Below are 22,151 nucleotides of genomic sequence, written 5' to 3' on the forward strand. Positions count from 1 at the left end.
GGAAGGAAGGAAGGAAGGAAGGAAGGAAGGAGAGATAGAAGGAGAGATAGAAGGAGAGATAGAAGGAGAGGGAAACAGACTGAAATGGTGAAAGTGGGAGACAGGAGATGCAGGAGACAAAGGGACAGAGACAGAAAGGAGAAGGGGATGAGAAATGAGACAGACTGAGACAGAGAGGGAGAGTGTGTGTGACAGCTGTGTGTGAACGAGATGCCCGGAACCAAGGTGCCCGTCACACACCACCAGGGGGGCCCTTTCAGTGAGTGCGCCATGCAGCCAGACTTGGGGGACAGAAAACAATGCAACACACGTCACTGCATCAGGACAAAATCACAACCTTGTCGGGCCGCAAACACCCCCTCTCTGTAATGTCAGTGAAAGGACAGTGACGCAGTGTCCCTTCAACTAGATAATACTCAAACCCTCCAATCCTCTAAACACCAGGATCTAACCTTCCACAAGTCTAGTTTCACTTTTAACACTTGACCTTGTCAAAGAGGAGGTCCACTACCATATGAGCAACTTTGTACAGCTGTAATTGAGGCAGGTAGACAAACAGTGTTCTGCTCACTGTTCCATTAAGTTAATTGAGTTGCTGAGAAACTCGTACTCCAAACAATCTCGTCGACCATGATAAATGGATGCACAGAACACTGCATTAGAATAGACAGCATTACCATACGCATTCTAGAAAAACCACCTAGCTGTTGTAGTGTCTTTCTACATACTGTGAATTGTTCTGTGTAGAACCATAATGTAAATGTCAGCATGTTGTGGATGTCAAGTGGATCTATAGCTCTGCCTCAGTGGTGGGTTAACGTTTGTCATTGGACAGAAGGAATGGAACTGACCTGACCGTATGGCCAATCAGAACACAGGAGGTCAAAGGTTATAAATGAATGCACAGGCGTAATGGTTCCCCCTGAGTTTAATTTGTGTCTCAGACTCGTTCAGTCCACTAGTTGTTAGAGGTGTCATTATCAAATAATTCAGTTGTTTTGTTTCAAATCATGGTGCTAAAATGTATGACGCCTCCTCTACTTTTAAATATCTCTCTATAATAATGGCAGAATGTCAACAACAAAAAACAGTTTTAGTTTCCAAAAAGCGAGATCGGTAATTGGTCTGATGTCCTTTCCAAAAGCACCATGTAGGCCAAGCCTTTTACCTCCAGTCAGAACACTGCTACACTAAAACCCTGTTTAAAGGGAATCGCTGCATTAGGGGGTTTTGGAGCGGACACACATATGCAAGCTTGATGACTGTGTATTATTTTACCACACACACACACACACACACACACACACACACACACACACACACACACACACACACACACACACACACACACACACACACACACACACACACACACACAAACAGAGGCTTTCCTGAACAATCAGTGAGAGCTGAAGAGGTGAGCTGAGCACTAATTCTGTGCTTTAATCGAGAATTAATTTCTTTACACGCGCACACACACACACACACACACACACACACACACACACACACACACACACACACAGTAGTTCGCTGAGATAGAGAATGAGTGAGCAGTGGCTTGTTGTGTAGGGCTGGGATATACTGGCGCTCTGAACCAATGGGACTTCCTGAGTTGTATGAGTGACAGTCACTCTGACCGAACCAATTTAAGGTTCCTCAGATCACCATGGCAATGGAATGATTTAGATTTATTTACAAAAAATGCCCTTTTCCTGACATCGTCTGAAAAAGAATGGAAATAAACGTGGAATTTTGCTTTAGGAGCAGCTATGACAGGAAAGAAAGAAGTCCGATATAATTACAAAGACAAGAAAACATTTCCATTGAGGATCATGTCAATAACAAACTGTATCACAGTATCCCCTTTCCAAGTAAAATAAAACATTTTTTGTTCACATTTGTATTTTTTTCCCAGTATACTATATCACACAGTGATAACAAAGAAAGGAGAAATCTACAGCCACGTTAGCTTCGTGCAAAAAACACATACACTGGCACGCCGCATTGGCAAAGATTAAAGCAAAACAACGCATACAAAAATATAGAAAATCTCCAATGCAACTCAATACCTCACTGAAAACTAGCTTTCTGTCTTTGAACAACAATTTCTCCACCAAACAGCATCTCTTTCACCAAATGGTCACTTCTGGAACATTCTATTTGTGTTTTTGTCTTTGAAGGCCTAGACCATTGGCCTTCCATATAGGAAACCATAGAACCAAAAACAGAATCCGGTAGCTATAGTATGTCATTATGACGGTTAGTCATAATGATATTCAGAATAATTATAATAACAACAACATGTTGAATGATAGAAAACTAGTACAATAAAAGCATATCAAATACATATTTCCTGTCACTTTTAAGACATTCCAGCATTTGCTCATAACTGTAGGTGACAGGTTACATACGGTAGTTTGGCATACTCAGCAAGCCATGCCCAGAAGGATGCTAGGGGTCGTGCTCCCCTGTTCAGACGTTGCATGCATCATCCAATGGTTGTGTGCCACATCATCGACTGTGCCGTCAGACACCAGATTGGTGTAGCATATGATGTGGTTAGCTGATACGTAAAATACCTATCCAGATTTAGGAAGATCTGGCACGCGTCAGCAACGCCTGGGCAGAGGAACACGGCTTACATCTCTTGCAAAAGAGAGGAGGGGTTTCAGGTTTCAGGATGCAGTGGAACCTGTCCACCAATGGGATACATTGTATCTGGGTGGTGGCGGGGGAAGGGTGGGGTTATACAGAACAGCCCAAACTGCAAACCAACGTGCTCAAGACCAGGTCAGCACACAAGTTCAGTTCAGCACTTGCAAACACATGCAAAGATATTTCATAGTTTTAAGATTCAGTCTTTTTCTGTCTTTTTTAGTTTTTAGCAGTCTCTCGCTTTCTTGTTGTGTGTGGGTGGAGCACTGAACCCCACTGGCCAATCCATGGGCTTCTTACTGAAACCACAGACCAATTGTTGGGCTTCTTATTGAAGGCTGTGACAGCCAGTCCAGCTGTCCTGCTTCACATTGATAGAAAAGATTGTTTGGACGCCTCAAGACAAAAATATATTGATACATATCAAATGGTCAGGGGGCAGGCGGGTAGGGGATCGACATGATGCCATAAGGCCAGGACAGAGGGGTTACACAGCAGTAAGAGTTCAAGTCATGAAAATAAAACATGCAGACAGGTTTAAACATGTCAGAGGCCATGTGAGGGACAGAGAGATGGACAGGCTTAACATATCAGAGGCCATGTGAGGGACGTAGAGATGGACAGGCTTAACATATCAGAGGCCATGTGAGGGACGGAGAGATGGACAGGCTTAACATATCAGAGGCCATGTGAGGGACGAAGAGATGGACAGGCTTAACATATCAGAGTCCATGTGAGGGACGAAGAGGTGGACAGGCTTAACATATCAGAGGCCATGTGAGGGACGGAGAGATGGACAGGCTTAACATATCAGAGGCCAAGGGAGGGACGAAGAGATGGACAGGCTTAACATATCAGAGGCCAAGGGAGGGACGAAGAGATGGACAGAGAAACAATGGATGAAACAAAAATCAATGACATTGGTTTCCCTGCTCTCTCTCCCTCTCCTCCTCCTCCTTTTCCTCCTCTTCATCCTCGTCCAGAGACACCACCCCGGAGGAGGCTACGTCTGAGACCTTCCTGTGGGTGGCATAGTCAGGTGGGTACACCTCGCCATCTCCTTCTCCCTGGCACACGGTGCCCTCGTAGTCTTTGCAGGGCGTATCGTCGTCCTCCCCGGGTGACAGGTAGGTCTCGGAGTAGGTCACAGAGTAGCAGGGCGATTCCTCCCCCCCTGGCCGGCCCCTCCCACCCCCCAGGCTGTTGAAGTCCCCTCCCCCTCTAACCCCCTGCTCCACCCTCTGGAGGCGGGCCAACAGCAGCTCCTCTCCCCCTTGCAGGGCCGAGAGGATCTTGGCAGCCAGCTCGGCGGCGTTACCGTAGTTGTTGCCGCAGTGATGGGTGAGATCTCGCAGTAAGGGGTGTTGCTCGTCCAGGCTGCAGAGGCTGGAGCAGATGGTGTCTGTGGAAGTGGGCGAGGGCCTGTCTCCTCTACCTGCTCCCTCGCAGCACGGCCCCCGCAGACCCAGGTGCTGACACACCTGACTGTGAAGAAGGTCCCTCAGGTAGGGGGGCACCTCTGAGGGGGTTCAGAGAGGGGGAGAGAGGGGGAGAAGAGAGACAGTGAGTGTACTGAATGACCCTGCCTATTGTCTTACCATGCCTGATGAGGTCAGGTCACGTGGTCAGGAAAAACTAGGAGCCCTACTGATGAGAGAGCAATGTATTGTTATGGAATGACAGCAGACACGTTAAGTAGTCAAACTGACTTATCAGGCTATATCTGGAAAGGGTGGAGGTTATAGGATGCAAGCTGATCCTAGATCTGTGCCTTTGGGGCAACTTCTCACCCATATAGTGTTACGGAATACCTAATACTAAATTAAAATAAATGACTTAATCAAGCAAAACAAAGCAGTCATATTTGGTGCAGTGGAGTAAGCAATCAGCATAAAAGCATTGGCATCCCCACAATAGTACACACAAACATTCACAAACACACACACACTAAATGTATAGTCCACTCACACAACCAACAAACTCAACCCCCCCCCCCCCCCCCCCCCCCCCCCCCGTCTGCAGCAAAGGAATCAAATTAAACTTGCATGTGGGATATCAAATTGCGTCGGGGAACAACATTTTTTTGTGAGAGAATGAAAGTAGGGCACTGGGACAATCAGAGTTTCAGACAGATTCATCACCACACAGTTAGAGGAGACAGGGAGGTGGGGGGATGGGGAGAAAGGATGTGCAAGACCTGGAGTAGGGGGTAGGAACAAATGAAGGTATTAGAAGGGAGGACCATGTATTCTTCAGTGATACTCCAGTTGTAATAGGTAGTATTGGCTCAAATTTGAAAGTTTAAAAAGTTGGTATCGTATTGGAGGTGGTCTGATTATGATATTTAGAGTGTGTGTGTGTGTGTGTGTGTGTGTGTGTGTGTGTGTGTGTGTGTGTGTGTGTGTGTGTGTGTGTGTGTGTGTGTGTACAGTACCCGTGCTTTGTGTTGTGGGCTCGTTGGCGGGAATGAAGTCCTCATCATAAGAGTCGTCATTAGAGTCATCTCCATCCACAGACGACCAGGCTCTCAGCTTAGCCTCCGCTATGGCAAACTGCTCCGCCACACCTGAAACACACATTTGTTAGACATCATATTCACCAACATTTAATACACACACACATTCACACACAGGTCAGACATCGAGCCCTGTCCCTGGGTGCCCATGATGACGCAGGCATATACTTTTTGATTGACAGGTGGAAGACAGAGTACAGGGATAGACTGACATCACAGCAAGGTTCTAAACCGGAGTGGTCGTAGATCATACAAACATACAAACATGTCACCTGGGTATATATGCAAACACTGCAAATAATTCACACACACAAATCACAGGTACAGTGCATTCGGAAAGTATTCAGATCCTTTGACTTTTTCTACATTTTGTTACATTACAGCCTTATTCAAAAATTGATTTGAACACTTTTTTTCCTCATTAATCTACACACAATACCACATAATAACAAGGAGAGAACAGGTTTTTAGACATTTTTGTAAATTTATTACAAATAAAAACAGATATCTTATTCAGACCCTATGCTATGAGCCTCGAAATTGAGCTCAGGTGCATCCTGTTTCCATTGATCATCCTTGAGATGTTTGTAAATTGTGGTAAATTCAATTGATTGGACATTATTTAAAAAGGCATACGCCTGTCTATATAAGGTCCCACAGTTGACAGTGCATGTCAGAGAAACAAACACAGATCAGAGGCACAGATCTGGGGAAAGGTACCAAAACAATTCTGCATTGAATGGAAGAAGTTAAATGGAAGAAGTTTGGAACCACCAAGACTCTTCCTAGAGCTGGCCCACCCAGCTGAACTGAGCAATCGGGGGAGAAGGGCCTTGGTCAGGGAAGTGACCAAGAAACCAATGGTCATTCTGACAGAACTCCAGAGTTCCTCTATGGAGATGGGAAAACATTCCAGAAAAACAACCGCCTCTTCAGCACTTCACCAATCAGACCTTTGTGGTAGAGTGGCCAGACGGAAGCCACTCCTCAGTAAAAGGCACATGACAGCCCACTTGGAGTTTGCCCAAAGGCACCCAAAGGACTCTGGTCATGAGAAACAAGATTCTCTGGTCTGATGAAACCAAGATTTAACTCTTTGGCCTGAATGCCAAGTGTCACATCTGGAGGAAACCTGGCACCATCCCTACGGTGAAGCATGGTGGTGGCAGCGTCATGCTGTGGGGATGTTTGTCAGTGACAGGGACTGGGAGGCAAGTCAATATCGAGGGAAAAATGAACGGAGCAAAGTACAGAGAGATCATGATGAAAACCTGCTCCAGTGCACTCAGGACCACAGACTGGAGCGAAGGTTCACCTTCCAACAGGACAACGACCCTAAGCACGCAGCCAAAACAACGCAGGAGTGGCTTCGGGACAAGTCTTTGGTTGTCCTTGAATGGCCCAGCCAGAGCCCGGACTTGAACCCGATCGAACACCTCCTTGGTGAGACCTGAAGATAGCTGTGCAGCAATGCTACCCATCCACCCTGACAAAACTTGAGAGGATCTGCAGAGAAGAATGTGAGAAACTCCTCAAATGCAGGTGTGCCAAGCTTGTAGCGTCAATATTAAACAGAATGAGGCTGTAATCACTGCCAAAGGTGCTTCAACAAAGTGCTGAGTAAAGGGTCTGAATACTTATGTAAATGTGATATGAGTTTTGTATTTTAAATACATTTGCACAAAAAAAGTAAAACCTGTTTTAACTATGTCATTATGGGGTATTGTGTGTTGATGGATGAGGGAAAATTGTTTAAATCCATTTTAGAATAAGGCTGTAATATAACAAAATGTAGAAAAAGTCAAGGGGTCGGAATAATTTCCGAATGCACTGTAACACAATCAGAAATGTGAGATTGGCCTCCCAAGTAGCGCAGTAGTCTAAAGCACTGCGTCGCAGTGCTAGTTGTGCCACTAAAGATTCTGGGTTCAAATCCGCAGCCGGCCGCGACCAGGAGACACATGAGGCGGCGCACCACTGGCCCAGCATCGTCTGGGTTAAGGGAGGGTTTGGCCAGCAGGGATGTCCTTGTCCCATCGCACACTAGCGACTGTGGCGGGCCAGGTGCAGTGAACGCTGACACAGTCGCCAGTTGCACAGTGTTTCCTCCGACACATTGGTGTGGCTTGGTGTGTCAAGAAGCAGTGCGGCTTGGTTGGGTTGTGTTTCGGAGGACGCACGGCTCTCGACCTTCGCTTCCGTACGGGAGTTGCAGCGATGAGACAAGACTGTAAATACCGATTGGATACCACAAAATTGGGGAGAAAAGGGTAGCAGGTAGCCCAGCGGAGTGTGGCAGGTAGCCCAGCGGGGTGTGGCAGGTAGCCAAGCTGGGTGGCAGGCAGCCCAACTGGGTGGCAGGTAGCCCAGCGGGGTGTGGCAGGTAGCCCAGCGGGGTGTGGCAGGTAGCCAAGCTGGGTGGCAGGCAGCCCAACTGGGTGGCAGGTAGCCCAGCGGGGTGTGGCAGGTAGCCCAGCGGGGTGTGGCAGGTAGCCCAGCTGGGTGGCAGGTAGCCCAGCGAGGGGTGGCAGGGAGCCTAGTGATTAGAGCGTTGGGCCAGTACTGAATGGTCGCTAGTGTCAATCGTCGTGCCGACAAGGTGAAAAATCTGCTGATGTTTCCTTGAGCAAGGCACTTAACTCTAATTGTTAATAATGACCACTCTCTGAGGGTGTCTCAGGGAGAGTTGAGATATGCAAAAAACATTTCCAATTCACACATATATTAATACACACATGTACATGAAATAGCACAAATAATAACACACACAGGGGACATGGTGATCGTGGGTTTCTCTGTGGCTGAGGTGACTCGGCATGTGACAGAACCAGCGTTCCGGAGAGACCAATCACCTCCAATCACTGTGACGAGCTAGCCAATCACAAATTACCTCTTTCTCTCCGCTGCTCCAATGGCATTCCTTTCCTCATTCCTCTCCTCTCTTTTGTATTCCATCCAATCCCTCTCTTTCCTCATTCCTCTCCTCTCTTTTGTATTCCATCCACCACTCTCTTTCCTCATTCCTCTCCTCTCTTTTGTATTCCATCCAATCACTCTCTTTCCTCATTCCTCTCCTCTCTTTTGTATTCCATCCAATCCCTCTCTTTCCTCATTCCTCTCCTCTCTTTTGTATTCCATCCAATCCCTTTCTTTTCTCATTCCTCTCCTCTCTTTTGTATTCCATCCAATCCCTCTCTTTCCTCATTCCTCTCCTCTCTTTTGTATTCCATCCAATCCATTTCTTTTCTCATTCCTCTCTTCTCTCTCCCTCAGCCACACGTGTTCCTCTCCTTTCCTCATTCATCTCATTTTCCTTTGCATTTCAATCTCCCTCTTTTTCACCTCATTTCGATTTCATCTCTCTATCTCTCTTTCGCTCTCTCTTTCTTTCCCAATCACTCTCATCTCATTTCTCTCTATTTGCCTCTCCGCTGTTCTCTGCTGTCATGTGTTCTGTATTCATGTGTTGGTTCACACAGAGATCGATTCTACTGTGGCTCAACCCTAAACTCAGCCTTCACACACAAGGAGGCCCATCCTCCAACACATACCACTAGTCTCTTTCTGTTTCTCATTGTCTTTCTCCATCTTATACACACAAGGTTTACATCCATGCTGCTTGAGTGTGTGTTGGTCCTGCAGAGATTGGCTCTTCTCCCATGCAGACATGTTAAGAACAGCACACTCCCAGAACACTTTGATGGCCTCAGACACAGTAACACACACACACAGTAACATTTGACACACTCACACAGATACAAACACACACTGAAAAGTACACTGTTCTATTTTCCCTCTCACATATAGTCTAAAGGGTGAGAGAGAGAGAGAGAGAGAGAGAGAGAGAGAGAGAGAGAGAGAGAGAGAGAGAGAGAGAGAGAGAGAGAGAGAGAGAGTGAGTGAGTGTGTTGGCACGTGCTGGTACATCAATAGGACAACCCCACATGGACAGAACCACCACTGTAACTCCCATTCAGCGGACTTAATCTATCATGAGAGCCAGCAAACACACACAAATACACAAATACATACCATATATAGTGCATACATAGTCAAAAACCTTCCGACACATTTACCCTTGTGCTCTCTCCCATAATTGAAAACAAATCACTTCTACAAAACAGTCACACATTTACACTCTCCCATATACAGTACAATGCATTCACTGTAAAGTCACCCAAGCCCAGCTAAAGTTCAAAAGGAGCCAGAGATGTCAGGACTTTGGGGTTCTGACAGAGTGGACAGGCACATGATGATGATGTAAGAGGAAGTGAAGGACAATTGAAATAACCCTGGGGTCAGCTGGATGTGATGGTGGAATCAGAAGGGGGTAGAAGTGTTTGCATGCCTGTATGTGTGTAAAGGGGCATATTAGGTGTGGAAAGGAGAGGATAGGAGACAAGAGGAGAGGAGAGGAGAGGAGAGGAGAGGAGAGGAGAGGAGAGGAGAGGAGAGGAGAGGAGAGGAGAGGAGAGGAGAGGAGAGGAGAGGAGAGGAGAGGAGAAAAAATAAAATAAAAATGAGAGGAGACGAGGGGCACAGAGAAAAGTGCTCAGTCACGCCGGCAATAGCCAGGAGCAGAACCTTACTGCGCAAATTAACCTTGAGAGGCTGCACTGCAGGGAGGGAGGCAGACAGGAACAGAGGAAAAAATAGTGGCATAGAAAGAAGGGGACAAAAAAACTGAGAGAAAGAGGAACATTGAACAACATTGTAATACCTCAAGTCATTGCTGCAAAAAACATTCTCAGTCAACTTACCTGTTAAAGTAAAACTAAATGATCGTAATGATAAACTGGGTAGGGCTACTGACCTGCAGCGAAGCGGGCCTCCTGTTCTCCCTCAGTGAGGTCAGAGTAGTTGTTGAAGTCAGACTCCAGAGCTGCGGGGGTGTCAGTGGGCTTACACCAGCCCTTCCACTCTATCAGGTGGGCCACCCTGCCCTGGGCCATGCCTGTGGGCCGTGTCACATGGTCCTTCATCGCCTGGGAAATGCCTAGAGGTCAAAGATTAGAGGGTAAGTGTCACATACATGTAAAGTGTAAAGAGTGTGTGTGTGTGTGTGTGTGTGTGTTGTGTGTGTGTGTGTGTGTGTGTGTGTGTGTGTGTGTGTGTGTGTGTGTGTGTGTGTGTGTGTGTGTCTGACAGGTGGCTCGTTGCGTGTGGAACAGGACTGACTTTGACGCTGTGGACCCTGACACCACTGACTACCTTATGGGTAAAGGATTGTAGTATTCTGTCAATTTTTCTGTGTATTCTGGAAAGCTGAGTATTTGAAGGTCACGGCCAACATTACTGCTGATTCTTACTGTATATCAATAGACAATAGACTCTGTGTTTGTGCGCAATGCTCGTATTTACCATGTAATGAAGATCTGGCTAATGCCGCGATCTCTTGAATGGTAAGTGCTCTTCTTGATTTTGGTAACATTTCAACGGTGTCTTCAACATTTACCTGTGAAGGAAAAAACAACCATTATTAAAGGATGACTCATACACTGCATTAATGATGACAAGCAGTGGAGGCTATTATGCAGATGTACTGTACATGCAATGACTACCAAGAAATCCTTTCAAACGGATCTAAAAGAGCACTCATGTCTTCAAGGTAGAGAAAACACCTGTTTTCATTGTTTTTACACGCACACACACACACACACACACACACACACACACACACACACACACACTGCATTAATGATATGAAGGGCCATTGAAAGAATATTATGATGAAACTACAGAACAACCCCCCTCCTCTCTACCCTCCTCCCTTGGTCTGGTCTATCCATCCTCTTCTCTACTCCATTGGTCTGGTCTGTCAATCCTCTCTACTCTACTCCCCTGGTCTGTCAATCCTCTCTACTCTACTCCCTTGGTCTGGTCTGTCAATCCTCTCTACTCTACTCCCCTGGTCTGTCAATCCTCTCTACTCTACTCCCCTGGTCTGTCAATCCTCTCTACTCTACTCCCCTGGTCTGTCAATCCTCTCTACTCTACTCCCCTGGTCTGTCAATCCTCTCTACTCTACTCCCCTGGTCTGTCAATCCTCTCTACTCTACTCCCCTGGTCTATCAATCCTCTCTACTCTACTCCCCTGGTCTGGTCTGTCAATCCTCTCTACTCTACTCCCCTGGTCTGTCAATCCTCTCTACTCTACTCCCCTGGTCTGTCAATCCTCTCTACTCTACTCCCTTGGTCTGGTCTGTCAATCCTCTCTACTCTACTCCCCTGGTCTGGTCTGTCAATCCTCTCTACTCTACTCCCCTGGTCTGTCAATCCTCTCTACTCTACTCCCCTGGTCTGTCAATCCTCTCTACTCTACTCCCTTGGTCTCTCAAGCCTCTCTACTCTACTCCCCTGGTCTGTCAATCCTCTCTACTCTACTCCCCTGGTCTGTCAATCCTCTCTACTCTACTCCCCTGGTCTGTCAATCCTCTCTACTCTGCTCCCTTGGTCTGGTCTGTCAATCCTCTCTACTCTACTCCCCTGGTCTGTCAATCCTCTCTACTCTACTCCATTGGTCTGGTCTGTCAATCATCTCTACTCTACTCCCCTGGTCTGTCAATCCTCTCTACTCTACTCCCCTGGTCTGTCAATCCTCTCTACTCTACTCCCTTGGTCTCTCAAGCCTCTCTACTCTACTCCCCTGGTCTGTCAATCCTCTCTACTCTACTCCCCTGGTCTGTCAATCCTCTCTACTCTACTCCCCTGGTCTGTCAATCCTCTCTACTCTACTCCCCTGGTCTGTCAAACCTCTCTACTCTACTCCCCTGGTCTGTCAATCCTCTCTACTCTACTCCCCTGGTCTGTCAATCCTCTCTACTCTACTCCCTTGGTCTGGTCTGTCAATCCTCTCTACTCTACTCCCCTGGTCTGTCAATCCTCTCTACTCTACTCCCTTGGTCTGGTCTGTCAATCCTCTCTACTCTACTCCCCTGGTCTGTCAATCCTCTCTACTCTACTCCCTTGGTCTGGTCTGTCAATCCTCTCTACTCTACTCCCTTGGTCTGGTCTGTCAATCCTCTCTACTCTACTCCCCTGGTCTGTCAACCCTCTCTACTCTACTCCCTTGGTCTGGTCTGTCAATCCTCTCTACTCTACTCCCTTGGTCTGGTCTGCCAAGCCTCTCTACTCTATTCCCCTGGTCTGGTCTGTCAATCCTCTCTACTCTACTCCATTGGTCTGGTCTGTCAATCCTCTCTACTCTACTCCCCTGGTCTGGTCTGTCAATACTCTCTACTCTACTCCCTTAGTATGGTCTGCCTATCCTGTAAAGTCACACCGCAAACATTGTATCTGGTGTTGACACGCGCTTTTATTCAGCATTGCTTTTTATAGCCTAGTTTCGTCCACGTGTCTATAATGTAGACAGTTAGCTGATCCCACGTCAATCTACGTTTGCGCTCTCAATATTGAAACGTTTTGAAACAGCCCCGGAGACAGGGGCTCTGCGAGCTCAGATGTTCCCGCGCTGGCGATTATGTCAACCACTACCGAGAGATGTGAAAATCCTCTAGCGCCGCAGAGAGACCCGAGCTCCCGCATCACTGAAGAAAATCTGGGAGATATGTCATGCCTTCGAGTTTCACATGACCCCAGGCGCCACTGCACTTTACACCACCGTCACCCCTCCTACCTCTTCACCCACTCTCCCCTACTGAGAGCTCGGAATGGCGAAGGCATCCGCGGCATTCATCCCCACACAGACGGGTGAAGATCATAGCACTCTTGTGCTTCACATGCACGGAAACACACACATATCCATTTTGTAAAATAACGAGGACATGCCCGGTGTTTTACTGACAAGCCATGGGCTAATCTGGCACAGTCTAGTGAACAGAAAGCAAGGTGCCGAGGTTGCCATTACTCGGTTTAAAATCCGAGACTCGCTTGTGACATCCACTGTCGTTTCTGTTCAACCATTCCTTTACCATAAACTCTCTATAGTGACGACAGGACTATGAAGCATTCTCAACTCAGAAAATTAAAACAAAACATCAGCAGCACCGGCAGTAGGCTATATATTAATTGAGTAATTGGCATTCCGCGTATCTGCTCGGTGTATTGAACTCCCGATCTTCTCCAAAACTGCAGATGTAACGGATGTGAAACGGCTAGCTAGTTAGCGGTGGTGCGCGCTAAATAGCGTTTCAATCGGTGAAGTCACTTGTTCTGAGACCTTGAAGTAGTGGTTCCCCTTGCTCTGCAAGGGCCGCGGGTTTCGTGGAGCGATGGGTAACGATGCTTCGAGGGTGACTGTTGATGTGTGCAGAGGGTCACTGGTTCGCGCCCGGCGAGGGGATGGTCTAAAGTTATACTTGTTACACAGACGCAATGCCAAGGGTTTCATACGAGATCTCGCTGTCGAACTGGAATTTATTTACAACTACTGCCCTTATTTTACAAATAATTAAATTGAGAAAATATTATATTCAAGTTCAATCTGCCAAAATAAACTAGGATGGCCCAATGGGTTGCCAAACAGGTGCCAGAATGACGTGCATATAGCGACAGGGAGACAGCAATGCCCTACTACAGGCTTTAACACTTGACAGCTCTACTACAGTTCCTTTGAACTGAATACGCTGATATCACAAAAACAAACGTACGCGCGCACACTGGCTACATGCACACATACACACAAGAATAGGCTTCCATAGCTACAAAGCTATTGGCATCAGTGACATGTAGTCTAATAATAACAGTGTTCCGTCATCCGGGACAACGCCCCTTGTTTTCTCGCAGATGAGCAGCTTTTCCATAGAAATAGGATGCAAATCGAGTCCCTCTTCTCTAACATACTACACTGTGTGTGTGTACTGCGTGTATGTGCTGAGCTCGCCTCCTCGCGACCCTATGCCTGTGTACTTCGAAAACGGTTGCTGAACTTTCCACTAAAGGAGCATTGCTATAGGAACCGATCACCAAGGAGCAATTTCTCGCAGGATACGTGGATCTGTGATTCATAGATGACGTCACATGCACACGGATGGCCACGGATGGTTTTTACTCCTAGTCTCAAATTAGCTAGCTATACATTCATATGTTCCTCTGGAAGACTAACGCCTTAAATGCGTTATATAGGTTTCAGAAGCGACACTGTCTACAAACAGATTCGACATCTATATTGCTTGTTGAACGTGGAGAGAGGACGAGCCGGCACGCGTGCACCAGCGGAGCTTCTGTATGGCAATGGGCACGCTGGCACAGCTCTGCGACAGTGCCTGTAGGGTCACCAAGCGGCAAACAATCATAATGGCCCTGACCGTTCTATTTCATCGCCGAGATATTCAATAGAGCGGTGTAGAGAGAAGAGAGGAGAGAGAGGAATATTTTGGCGGTGCTAATAATCTCCTCGTTATTGCAGCCACGCGCTGGCTCATTGCGACATCCAGATGGTGCGCGCTGATCGATACAATGAGATGAGACGGATTCATCATTAGCTTTGAGTGAATTATTCCAGCAACCTGCTAAATTCTATTTACTTCTCTATAGCCTGCATAAGACTGTCAATAGAGAGAGATAGCATGGACTAAATGAGATAGGCATATAGAATCTGTGAGCAGGTTCATTGCATAATTGTTTCCACCTCTAGATAGGCCTATACCTGAAATTGTTTAGGTATTGCCTAATCAATTGTGGCGGTCAGTAAATAATATAATATTCATAAATTGATTTTATATTGTAGATATGTGATAGTAGAGTAGTGGCCTGAGGGAACACACGTAAGGTGCTGTTAAAAGTATTGTGATAATATTTTAAATTGTATATAATTGCCTTAATGTTGCTGGACCCCCAGGAACAGTAGCTGCTAATGGGGATCCTTAATAAATACAAATCAATTGTTACAGAGAGCTACTCCGAAAAGAACAAATGGATCGGGGGCAGCACCTGCTCATGCTCAATCAAACCAACCCAATGTCAACGTTGCACTGCGGCCAACCATCCATTTGTACAAAGCCAGTCAGAAGTGCTGAAGCCTACACAGTAATTGAGACTGCAGCATTGGCGGCCGAACCGCTGCCGACCCTACCGTCCAACTCTCCTAAGTAGATCTGTTTAATTGCATTTAGGCCAAGGAAAAAAGGCATTACACTCAGTGGCATTGAGATTCCCAGTTGAAAGCTGCATTAGAAATGAATTGCTAATTACTTTGAATTACTTCATATAATAATTAGAAAACTCACTGGTGAACATTTACTGAAAACCAAAATGGAGGACCCAAAGCGGAATCACTCGTTAACGACTTGGACGGCTTAGTTAATTAGGTAATTATTAAACCAAAAAAAGGCTGAGAAAATAATGTTTTGCTTCACATCGCGAATTTCTATTGACTTCGAAGAGAATTCAATTCAGAGCTAGGCTACTGTCCGTTTTGATTATCTGGGTGCCCCTGCGGTCTATTATGGGCGATCCCATTGCATTAGAAAGAATATAAACTACACATAAAGGAGTAACACGGGGGTTTATGTTATAGACATATTCCAGATAGGCTACTGCGGTTAAAACATATAAACAAATTGGTGATACAAATGTTCCGTTCAGAACTGCTGCTTTAGGCTGATGGAATATGATGTAAACCAGGGTCGCAACTTTGGTTTTAGAAGTGAGGGGACCTAATTATTATTATTATTTTTTAAATTATCCAGTCAGATAAACACTCCAACCAGCCTACCAGAGCGCTCGGAGGCGTCCACGTGGTCCTAAAGCACACCGTTGCCTCGTTTTGAATCACATTCCAATGAAAAAAAATTAACATTTCAGAATGTGGGGGACATGTCCCCATCTCTAGTGAAAGTTGCGCCCCTGATGTAAACGAACCCAGTATAACAGCGATGAACAATGATGTTCCGCCTCATGTAGCGCGTTATTGAGTAAACAGTATAGGCCTAATCAATAAGCATTCCTCCAGTGAAAACATCTCCTGTGACAGAGGGTCGCGCTTGAATGCACAGTGTATGATAGCTGTAGCTGGGCGGCAGGTCCAGGGGACTCGGAGGTGTCACGTCACTATGTGTGGACCGAGCCAAAAAAAAGTTTTAAACTGTGACAATCAGCACCTCGCAGTGGTCCAGTGTACATAGGGGCGCGTGGAGAATGAGTCTGTGAGGCAAGCAGATCCGGGTGTTTCCGAAGAGTGCCAGGTCTTCGCTCCAGTCCACGCGCAACGTAGGATCGTCGACTGCCACTGTCAAAGGGAGAGAATTTATAGGTGAACTGCAAATCAACATGCCAAGCATGCCTCGAGAGCGATTCAGGAGCCACTGCAGGGGCTAACCCAGAGGGAGCGTTTAGAATGCTCAGCGGGCCATACGTGGTATTTCAATGTAGTGTCCCTTAGATAAGGCCGATTATTAACCCCAGTTAGTACCTATTTAGAATAGTAACGCAAACAATGGTGCCCTTGAATTGAGATACCACGGGGGGCTATCCGAGGGGGGCTCTCGTCGTGCACATCAACTTTGCAGCCAAGGCTCTTATGTCGTTTGTATTTTTTTCAACACAGACTAAACTATAAGGAGGACAGAGTAGAGGGGGCCAGTTATCATCCCTGCTAATCAAATAAAGCAGAGAATATAATATGCCATCTCTTTATGAAAATACACATTTGGTTTTCCACCTGGCTGCATGCACTTCAACCGCCCTCCATTATGAGTGCCAAGGCACTAACCAATAGGCACAAATGGAAAAAGACTATGGGCACGTCGTGCTCTAGCGAGCTCATATGGCACCATCCCTTCAGCCACCTTCCTCAGGCTGGAATTGGCACTGAACAAAACCTAATTGAACAACACCCCAGAGAAATAGACCGAATTGGCCTTGTTGTTTCATAGTACACAATCTCACACTCATTCATGCAAATATGTACAAAAAGTATTTCAGCAGATTTTGTGCGTTTTTGTGTGGCTTAATTCGTGTGAAAATACACACATTTCTTGTGCGACTTCATTCATAGGGAATAAAAACATTTTTGGGAGGGCAAACTTTGGGAACAATCTTTTTAAAGTTATTGGAGCAATGCATTTTGGGCAATGGTGTTCTACACTGCCTTTTTTGTGTCTCACATTTATTTATATAAAAAACAAACGTGTTAACTGCCCAATATTGTTAATCAACCCAGGTTGTCAAAATACACCAAAATACTTATGGTATAATAGTAGCCTTATTTGTATTAATGCCAATGTTGTTTTCTTTGCCTGTTCCCGCTTAATACTTTGGGTTACTGATACTATGTCGGATTTTATGAGGGTTACCAGATTGGACCAACAAAAATCTGTATTTATTTTTTTGTGGTATCGATAAAGGTATTTGATTTGGGAATAGTGATACATTTTCATGATGGAAAATGTATTAATAATAAATATGGGGAAACAGAAGACCTGCGGAAAAAAATCTGTTTGGTTTCAATTCCCCTGGTGCAACTGCATGGTATTTGAACCTACAACAGGCCTGGATTATGATCAATTAATCGATATCAATGCAGTTAAACAGGTTAATGTAAAATAATGAATTATGTTGGCTTACACTTATGGCACTTCCAAGGCTGTTTCATGATGATTATTACGGTCGTGTCAATCATGTTATATACGTAGGCTATTGTAACAGGGCATATGCCAGCATTGTAGGACTACTGCCTCTGCCCAGAGGCCTACTGGGCTTTCATGTCAACGGCCGTGAGAGCTTACTTTGCCACGTATGAGCTCTGGTTAGAGTCCCTGTTGCAGCTTTCACTTTCTTCCACTACACTGGCGGCAGTGTTGGGATCACGTCCAGCTCACGTCAAGTTATGTGATCTAGTAGTGGAAAGCACTCTGTTTTTTTAACATTGTGTTGGGTTTAATTACATAGATATATCTAGTGAACAATGGATAAGCAACAATGGGCATGACGGATAGAAGTAGTCATTACAGGTGTGATCAAGCCTTACATCCAAGTTGCCTGAAGCTGAATGGAAAGTGCTATGCCCTGACCAGTTATTCAGAAGAAAATCCCCTGTGACTGTCTAATTTACATAGGTTAACTTACCAGGTGGAGCCAAAACAAATACATTCTGCACATTTACAAACAATCTGTTTACAGTGTTATTACAACCATGGGGTTATTTTGTTACTGAAGTTTATATGTCAAATAACCTGACAATGATCCACATCATATAGGTAGACAGATAATGTAAGTGTGTTATGCAGCAAACACAACTAGCCTTTTTTGTAGGATGCAAACCAGTAATATCAATCACTGTTACTCCATCCTGTTCTGATCTAATGAGATGGATGTGGGATTTTCTACGGCCTAGAATACAGGCCTTTCCCAGTCATGAAGGACGAAGCTAGGCCCCTCTGGATTCTCATTGGCGATCACTGAACTCAAGTTAGGGGTTATATGTCAGACTCTCCTATACCACTTTTCCCAACATGTTATACCCCATAGGTTGTAAATAAACCCTATTAACGTGATATAACTTGCATCATTATTATAGGGCAGTGAAACCCATAGTCTAATGGCTTTAGACTGAGTATTTCTCACCATTAATTTACAGATAGCAATTTCCATTTTATAACAGGTAGTGTCCATTTATTTACAGTAGTGTGTTGATTAATTATTGCTTTTTTCAGTGGAAATACAGAATATGTATAAAAATACCAAAGATACCAAAAGCTGAATCAAGCAGAGATTTACAACTATTTAACCATGTTAATCATTACTGAAACATGAAAACTACAAACATTTAACCAGTTAAAGATTATAAATTCATGACAACTAGAAACAAATATTTTATTAAAAGTAATTCATACAAAAGTCAAAAGTTGGCTATAACATGAGTACAAACAAAGTGAGTGTGTGTATATGTCTGTAAGTGTTTGTGTGTGTGTGTGTGTATTCTAATTTCCCATCATAAAAATGTATCCCCATTCCCCAATCATATAACTTAATCGATACCACACAAAAAAAAATACAAAAAAATCGTATTTTTTCTCCAATTTGACAACCCTCATCAAATTTGACATAGCCTTGTATACAATGCATTTTGAAAGAAAATGTGTAATGTAGGCTTCACAAAAAAAATGTATTTTCCTATGAATGAAGTCGCACAAAAATGTGTCTATTCACACAAAAAAATCAAAAAATGCACGAAATCTGATTAAATACTTTTTGTACATATTTGCACGAATTGAGTGTGAGATTGTGTTGTTCATAAACGCTTGCGTCATTACTTTGCACAGTGGTAGTCCATCTTAGGTAATAGTTTCCATCAGTTGTTCCAATACAAAAACGATACATATTGTAGTTCATTCTATTTGTCAAACTTATCTTTGAAGGAGGGACCAAGGTTACAAAGCAGAAGCACGGAAATACCCTACAGGTGTTTCAGCACGAGGACAGCTTCTACTCTGCAGTGCACTGTGTGATCGCTGTTTTCAATTGATAGCTTGTGGAGCTGAGTGCAATGTGACTAGATAATCAACTATGCAAGTGCCATTTAGTAGTATATTACAAAAACCTGTCTGGTAATCAGAGTGGGTCTATATTGTCAAAACGTAAGTTCTCTTTTGCTCTCCTCTCAAGAAAACCGTGTCTAGTTACAGCATGTGAAAACAAACAACTCTTTGCTCGATTAGTCGCCGGCACCCATCTCTGCTATTGAGGCCAGTATAACTGACCTCATCACTCACGAGCTGAAGTTGCTCGCGCCAGGAGGATTCAATATCTGCCATTTAATTGGATGTATTGAGATCAAATGCCTCTGGGTGTTTTGTATCTTGGAATCCATGGCTCGCTCGCTAATTCATGTATTGTATAGGGGTTATGGATGTACGCGCTGTTTTGTAAATTAGATTCATGGAAGGGGCTTGGAAGGCGTTGGTTTGTCATTTGAGCCGGTGGCGGCTGGCTCCCTTTTGATGTGTGTTGATTTCCTACCCTCACACACACAGATTGATGTGGGGTAGACGAGCCATGCACTGCGCCCTCTGTTACCCCCATGGATCACACAGAGAGACCCACACACCTCACTTCCTGTTTCTATGACGACGGAATGACTTGACGCTGAGGTCTTGTTGGTGAGAATTAGCAAACCAATAAACACAAATAGCCTACCAACCGGCACCACTGTCGATCTAAATGCCAATATTTACATGTCTAATACCTGCCAAGTAAACAAGGATTTTCACTTGCCTTTAAATTGACAAATGGATCAGGTTATGACCTTTAAAAAAAAAAATCACAGTAGTCTCCCCACAACACAAACAACATACAGGCCCTAATGTAGCCTGATTATATAAGACATAAAACAACAGATGAATCAATCAGTCAAAGTCAAAACCGCATCCCTATGCGATCATGTCTCATAGCAATCTCGAGGATTCAATAAAGGCTTAAATCCCTGGTCCACAGAGCAGTGCAATGAAGACCAATCTGTAAAAAATATATAGGACAAAATAAAATAAAAACAGATTCAAAAGCCTATGCAGCCTAGAGAAAACAAATTACGAATGGGGGGGGGGGGGGTATGATTTGGAGCGTTGTAATCTTATAGGCCTAGCCTATGATTTTTGTCGATTGTCTTCGGCAAATTGAATGGTTTACGTCGTCAGATTGTGCAACAGTTTCTCTGCTGCCACGCGTATCAAGAGAGAGCGGATCACCAGGAAATTAGAGGCTCGCGGACATCCGTCATCTGTGCATACATTTTTTATTTGCTCTAGGCTACATCTTTTATATTTCATGTATGCTTTTTTTCGCCATCTAGGCGGAGATATTAGTGCATTCTCGCTGTGCATCAAAGTGCCTCGCTCTCTGTCGTTGTCGTGGAAACAAGAGCTAGACCATGGCGGTGCGACTCCTGTCTTCCATGCTCACTGAAAGACTTAAGAGGAAATCAACATAATTATGTCAAGGCCAGCTGCATTGTGATATAGTTATAATGGGCAAACAGGTGGGTCTTGTCGTGTAGCCTACAGTAACGACAGGTCTGTGTAGACTATTACTGGGGTGACACTGACAGCCATGCACGGCACAGAACGTTACAAAGACAGAAAGCTTGAAGCAGCCCATCTAATTCAGTATTATGGACAGCAATATGATTACATTGACATGTTACAGTCCTGACAAGTGCTGATAGGCGGTCTGACGATGATAGCACAGTACCCTACAAGCCATAAGCATCATCAAGTGTCTGAAGGGGCGATGACTTGATAGGCAATTAGAGGGCCTGGCTTCCAGATTTATAGGCATATCAAATAAATAATCCCTGGCTTGTTTATATTGCTAACAATATTGTATTTCGCTTGCTGTGGGTGATAAGCGACTGTGCGTTTGTGTGCGTGTGTGTGCGCGCGCATTACATGGATGCGTGCACTGATGGATGGATGTGGGGTGCGTGTGATTTATCGCTAGTGCAAGGCCCCATAAAATTAATCACGTTTCCAGGACCGAGCGAGTGAGATATCGGTGGGAAACACCAATGAAGAGGAGATGGAAAGGCACGTTGACTAGGCGGACAGACACTGAGACAGACAGGGGGATATTGTAAACAACCAGCGGGAGAACAAGACAACTGCGGTGTAACCAAGGAAGCTTGTCTCTCATTATACCCTGATGAAGACAGCTTGTCTGTCGAAACGTTATTAGGTTATTCAATTATTGCATCTGAGCTCCTAGAGTGCGGCTCTCCTTTTCTTTTTCTATCTTGTCTCTCGGGAACAGCAAATCAGTCTATGGGCTATGTAGCTCATGCCCCAACACAGTGATATATATAAATTGTGCATTTCCGGACGAGGCTAGCCCCCTATTTCTTAAAAATTAGTAATTACAGCATAGTCAATTCAACGGTCTTATGATGTATGACGGCTATAAAGCCATGTCTGTGGGAATAGCTATTTGAATAGCCCAGATAACATGAAGACAGAACGCGTAGATAGGAGCAATATGCTGTCTTACCTTGCAGCTAAACTGGGTCAACGCAGTCAAAACCATTGTG

At 44.9% G+C, this 22,151-nt stretch overlaps 1 protein-coding gene across 2 annotated transcripts; it reads right to left on the minus strand.

Annotated features, from left to right (window-relative positions):
- Nucleotides 1-1,509: 1,509 nt before the first annotated feature.
- LOC139386044 (protein FAM131A-like) lies at nucleotides 1,510-22,151 on the minus strand. Of its 2 annotated transcripts, none has more exons than XM_071131455.1 (5): nucleotides 22,112-22,151; nucleotides 10,535-10,628; nucleotides 9,987-10,169; nucleotides 5,093-5,224; nucleotides 1,510-4,177 (listed from the first exon to the last, which is right to left on the minus strand). In XM_071131455.1, exons 1-5 carry the CDS (start codon nucleotides 22,145-22,147, stop codon nucleotides 3,570-3,572), a joined length of 1,053 nt encoding a protein of 350 aa, XP_070987556.1. In that variant the 5' UTR covers nucleotides 22,148-22,151; the 3' UTR covers nucleotides 1,510-3,569. The 2 variants fall into 2 exon arrangements, with proteins under 2 accessions (XP_070987556.1, XP_070987557.1); XM_071131456.1 differs by lacking the exon at nucleotides 22,112-22,151 and adding an exon at nucleotides 16,234-16,355.

This window comes from Oncorhynchus clarkii, chromosome 27, assembly GCF_045791955.1.
Source record: "Oncorhynchus clarkii lewisi isolate Uvic-CL-2024 chromosome 27, UVic_Ocla_1.0, whole genome shotgun sequence".
Lineage (NCBI taxonomy): Eukaryota > Metazoa > Chordata > Actinopteri > Salmoniformes > Salmonidae > Oncorhynchus > Oncorhynchus clarkii.

What these genes read in the sequence shown, in the direction of transcription:
- LOC139386044 (XM_071131455.1), bottom strand. Translation starts at nt 22,147, where the DNA reads ATGGTTTTGACTGCGTTGACCCAGTTTAGCTGCAAG. An exon ending in AGCCAGATCTTCATTACATG is followed by an intron (nt 10,170 to 10,534) that starts GTAAATACGAGC and finishes TTTGACCTCTAG; the next exon opens with GCATTTCCCAGGCGATGAAG. An exon ending in GGAGGCCCGCTTCGCTGCAG is followed by an intron (nt 5,225 to 9,986) that starts GTCAGTAGCCCT and finishes TGTGTGTTTCAG; the next exon opens with GTGTGGCGGAGCAGTTTGCC.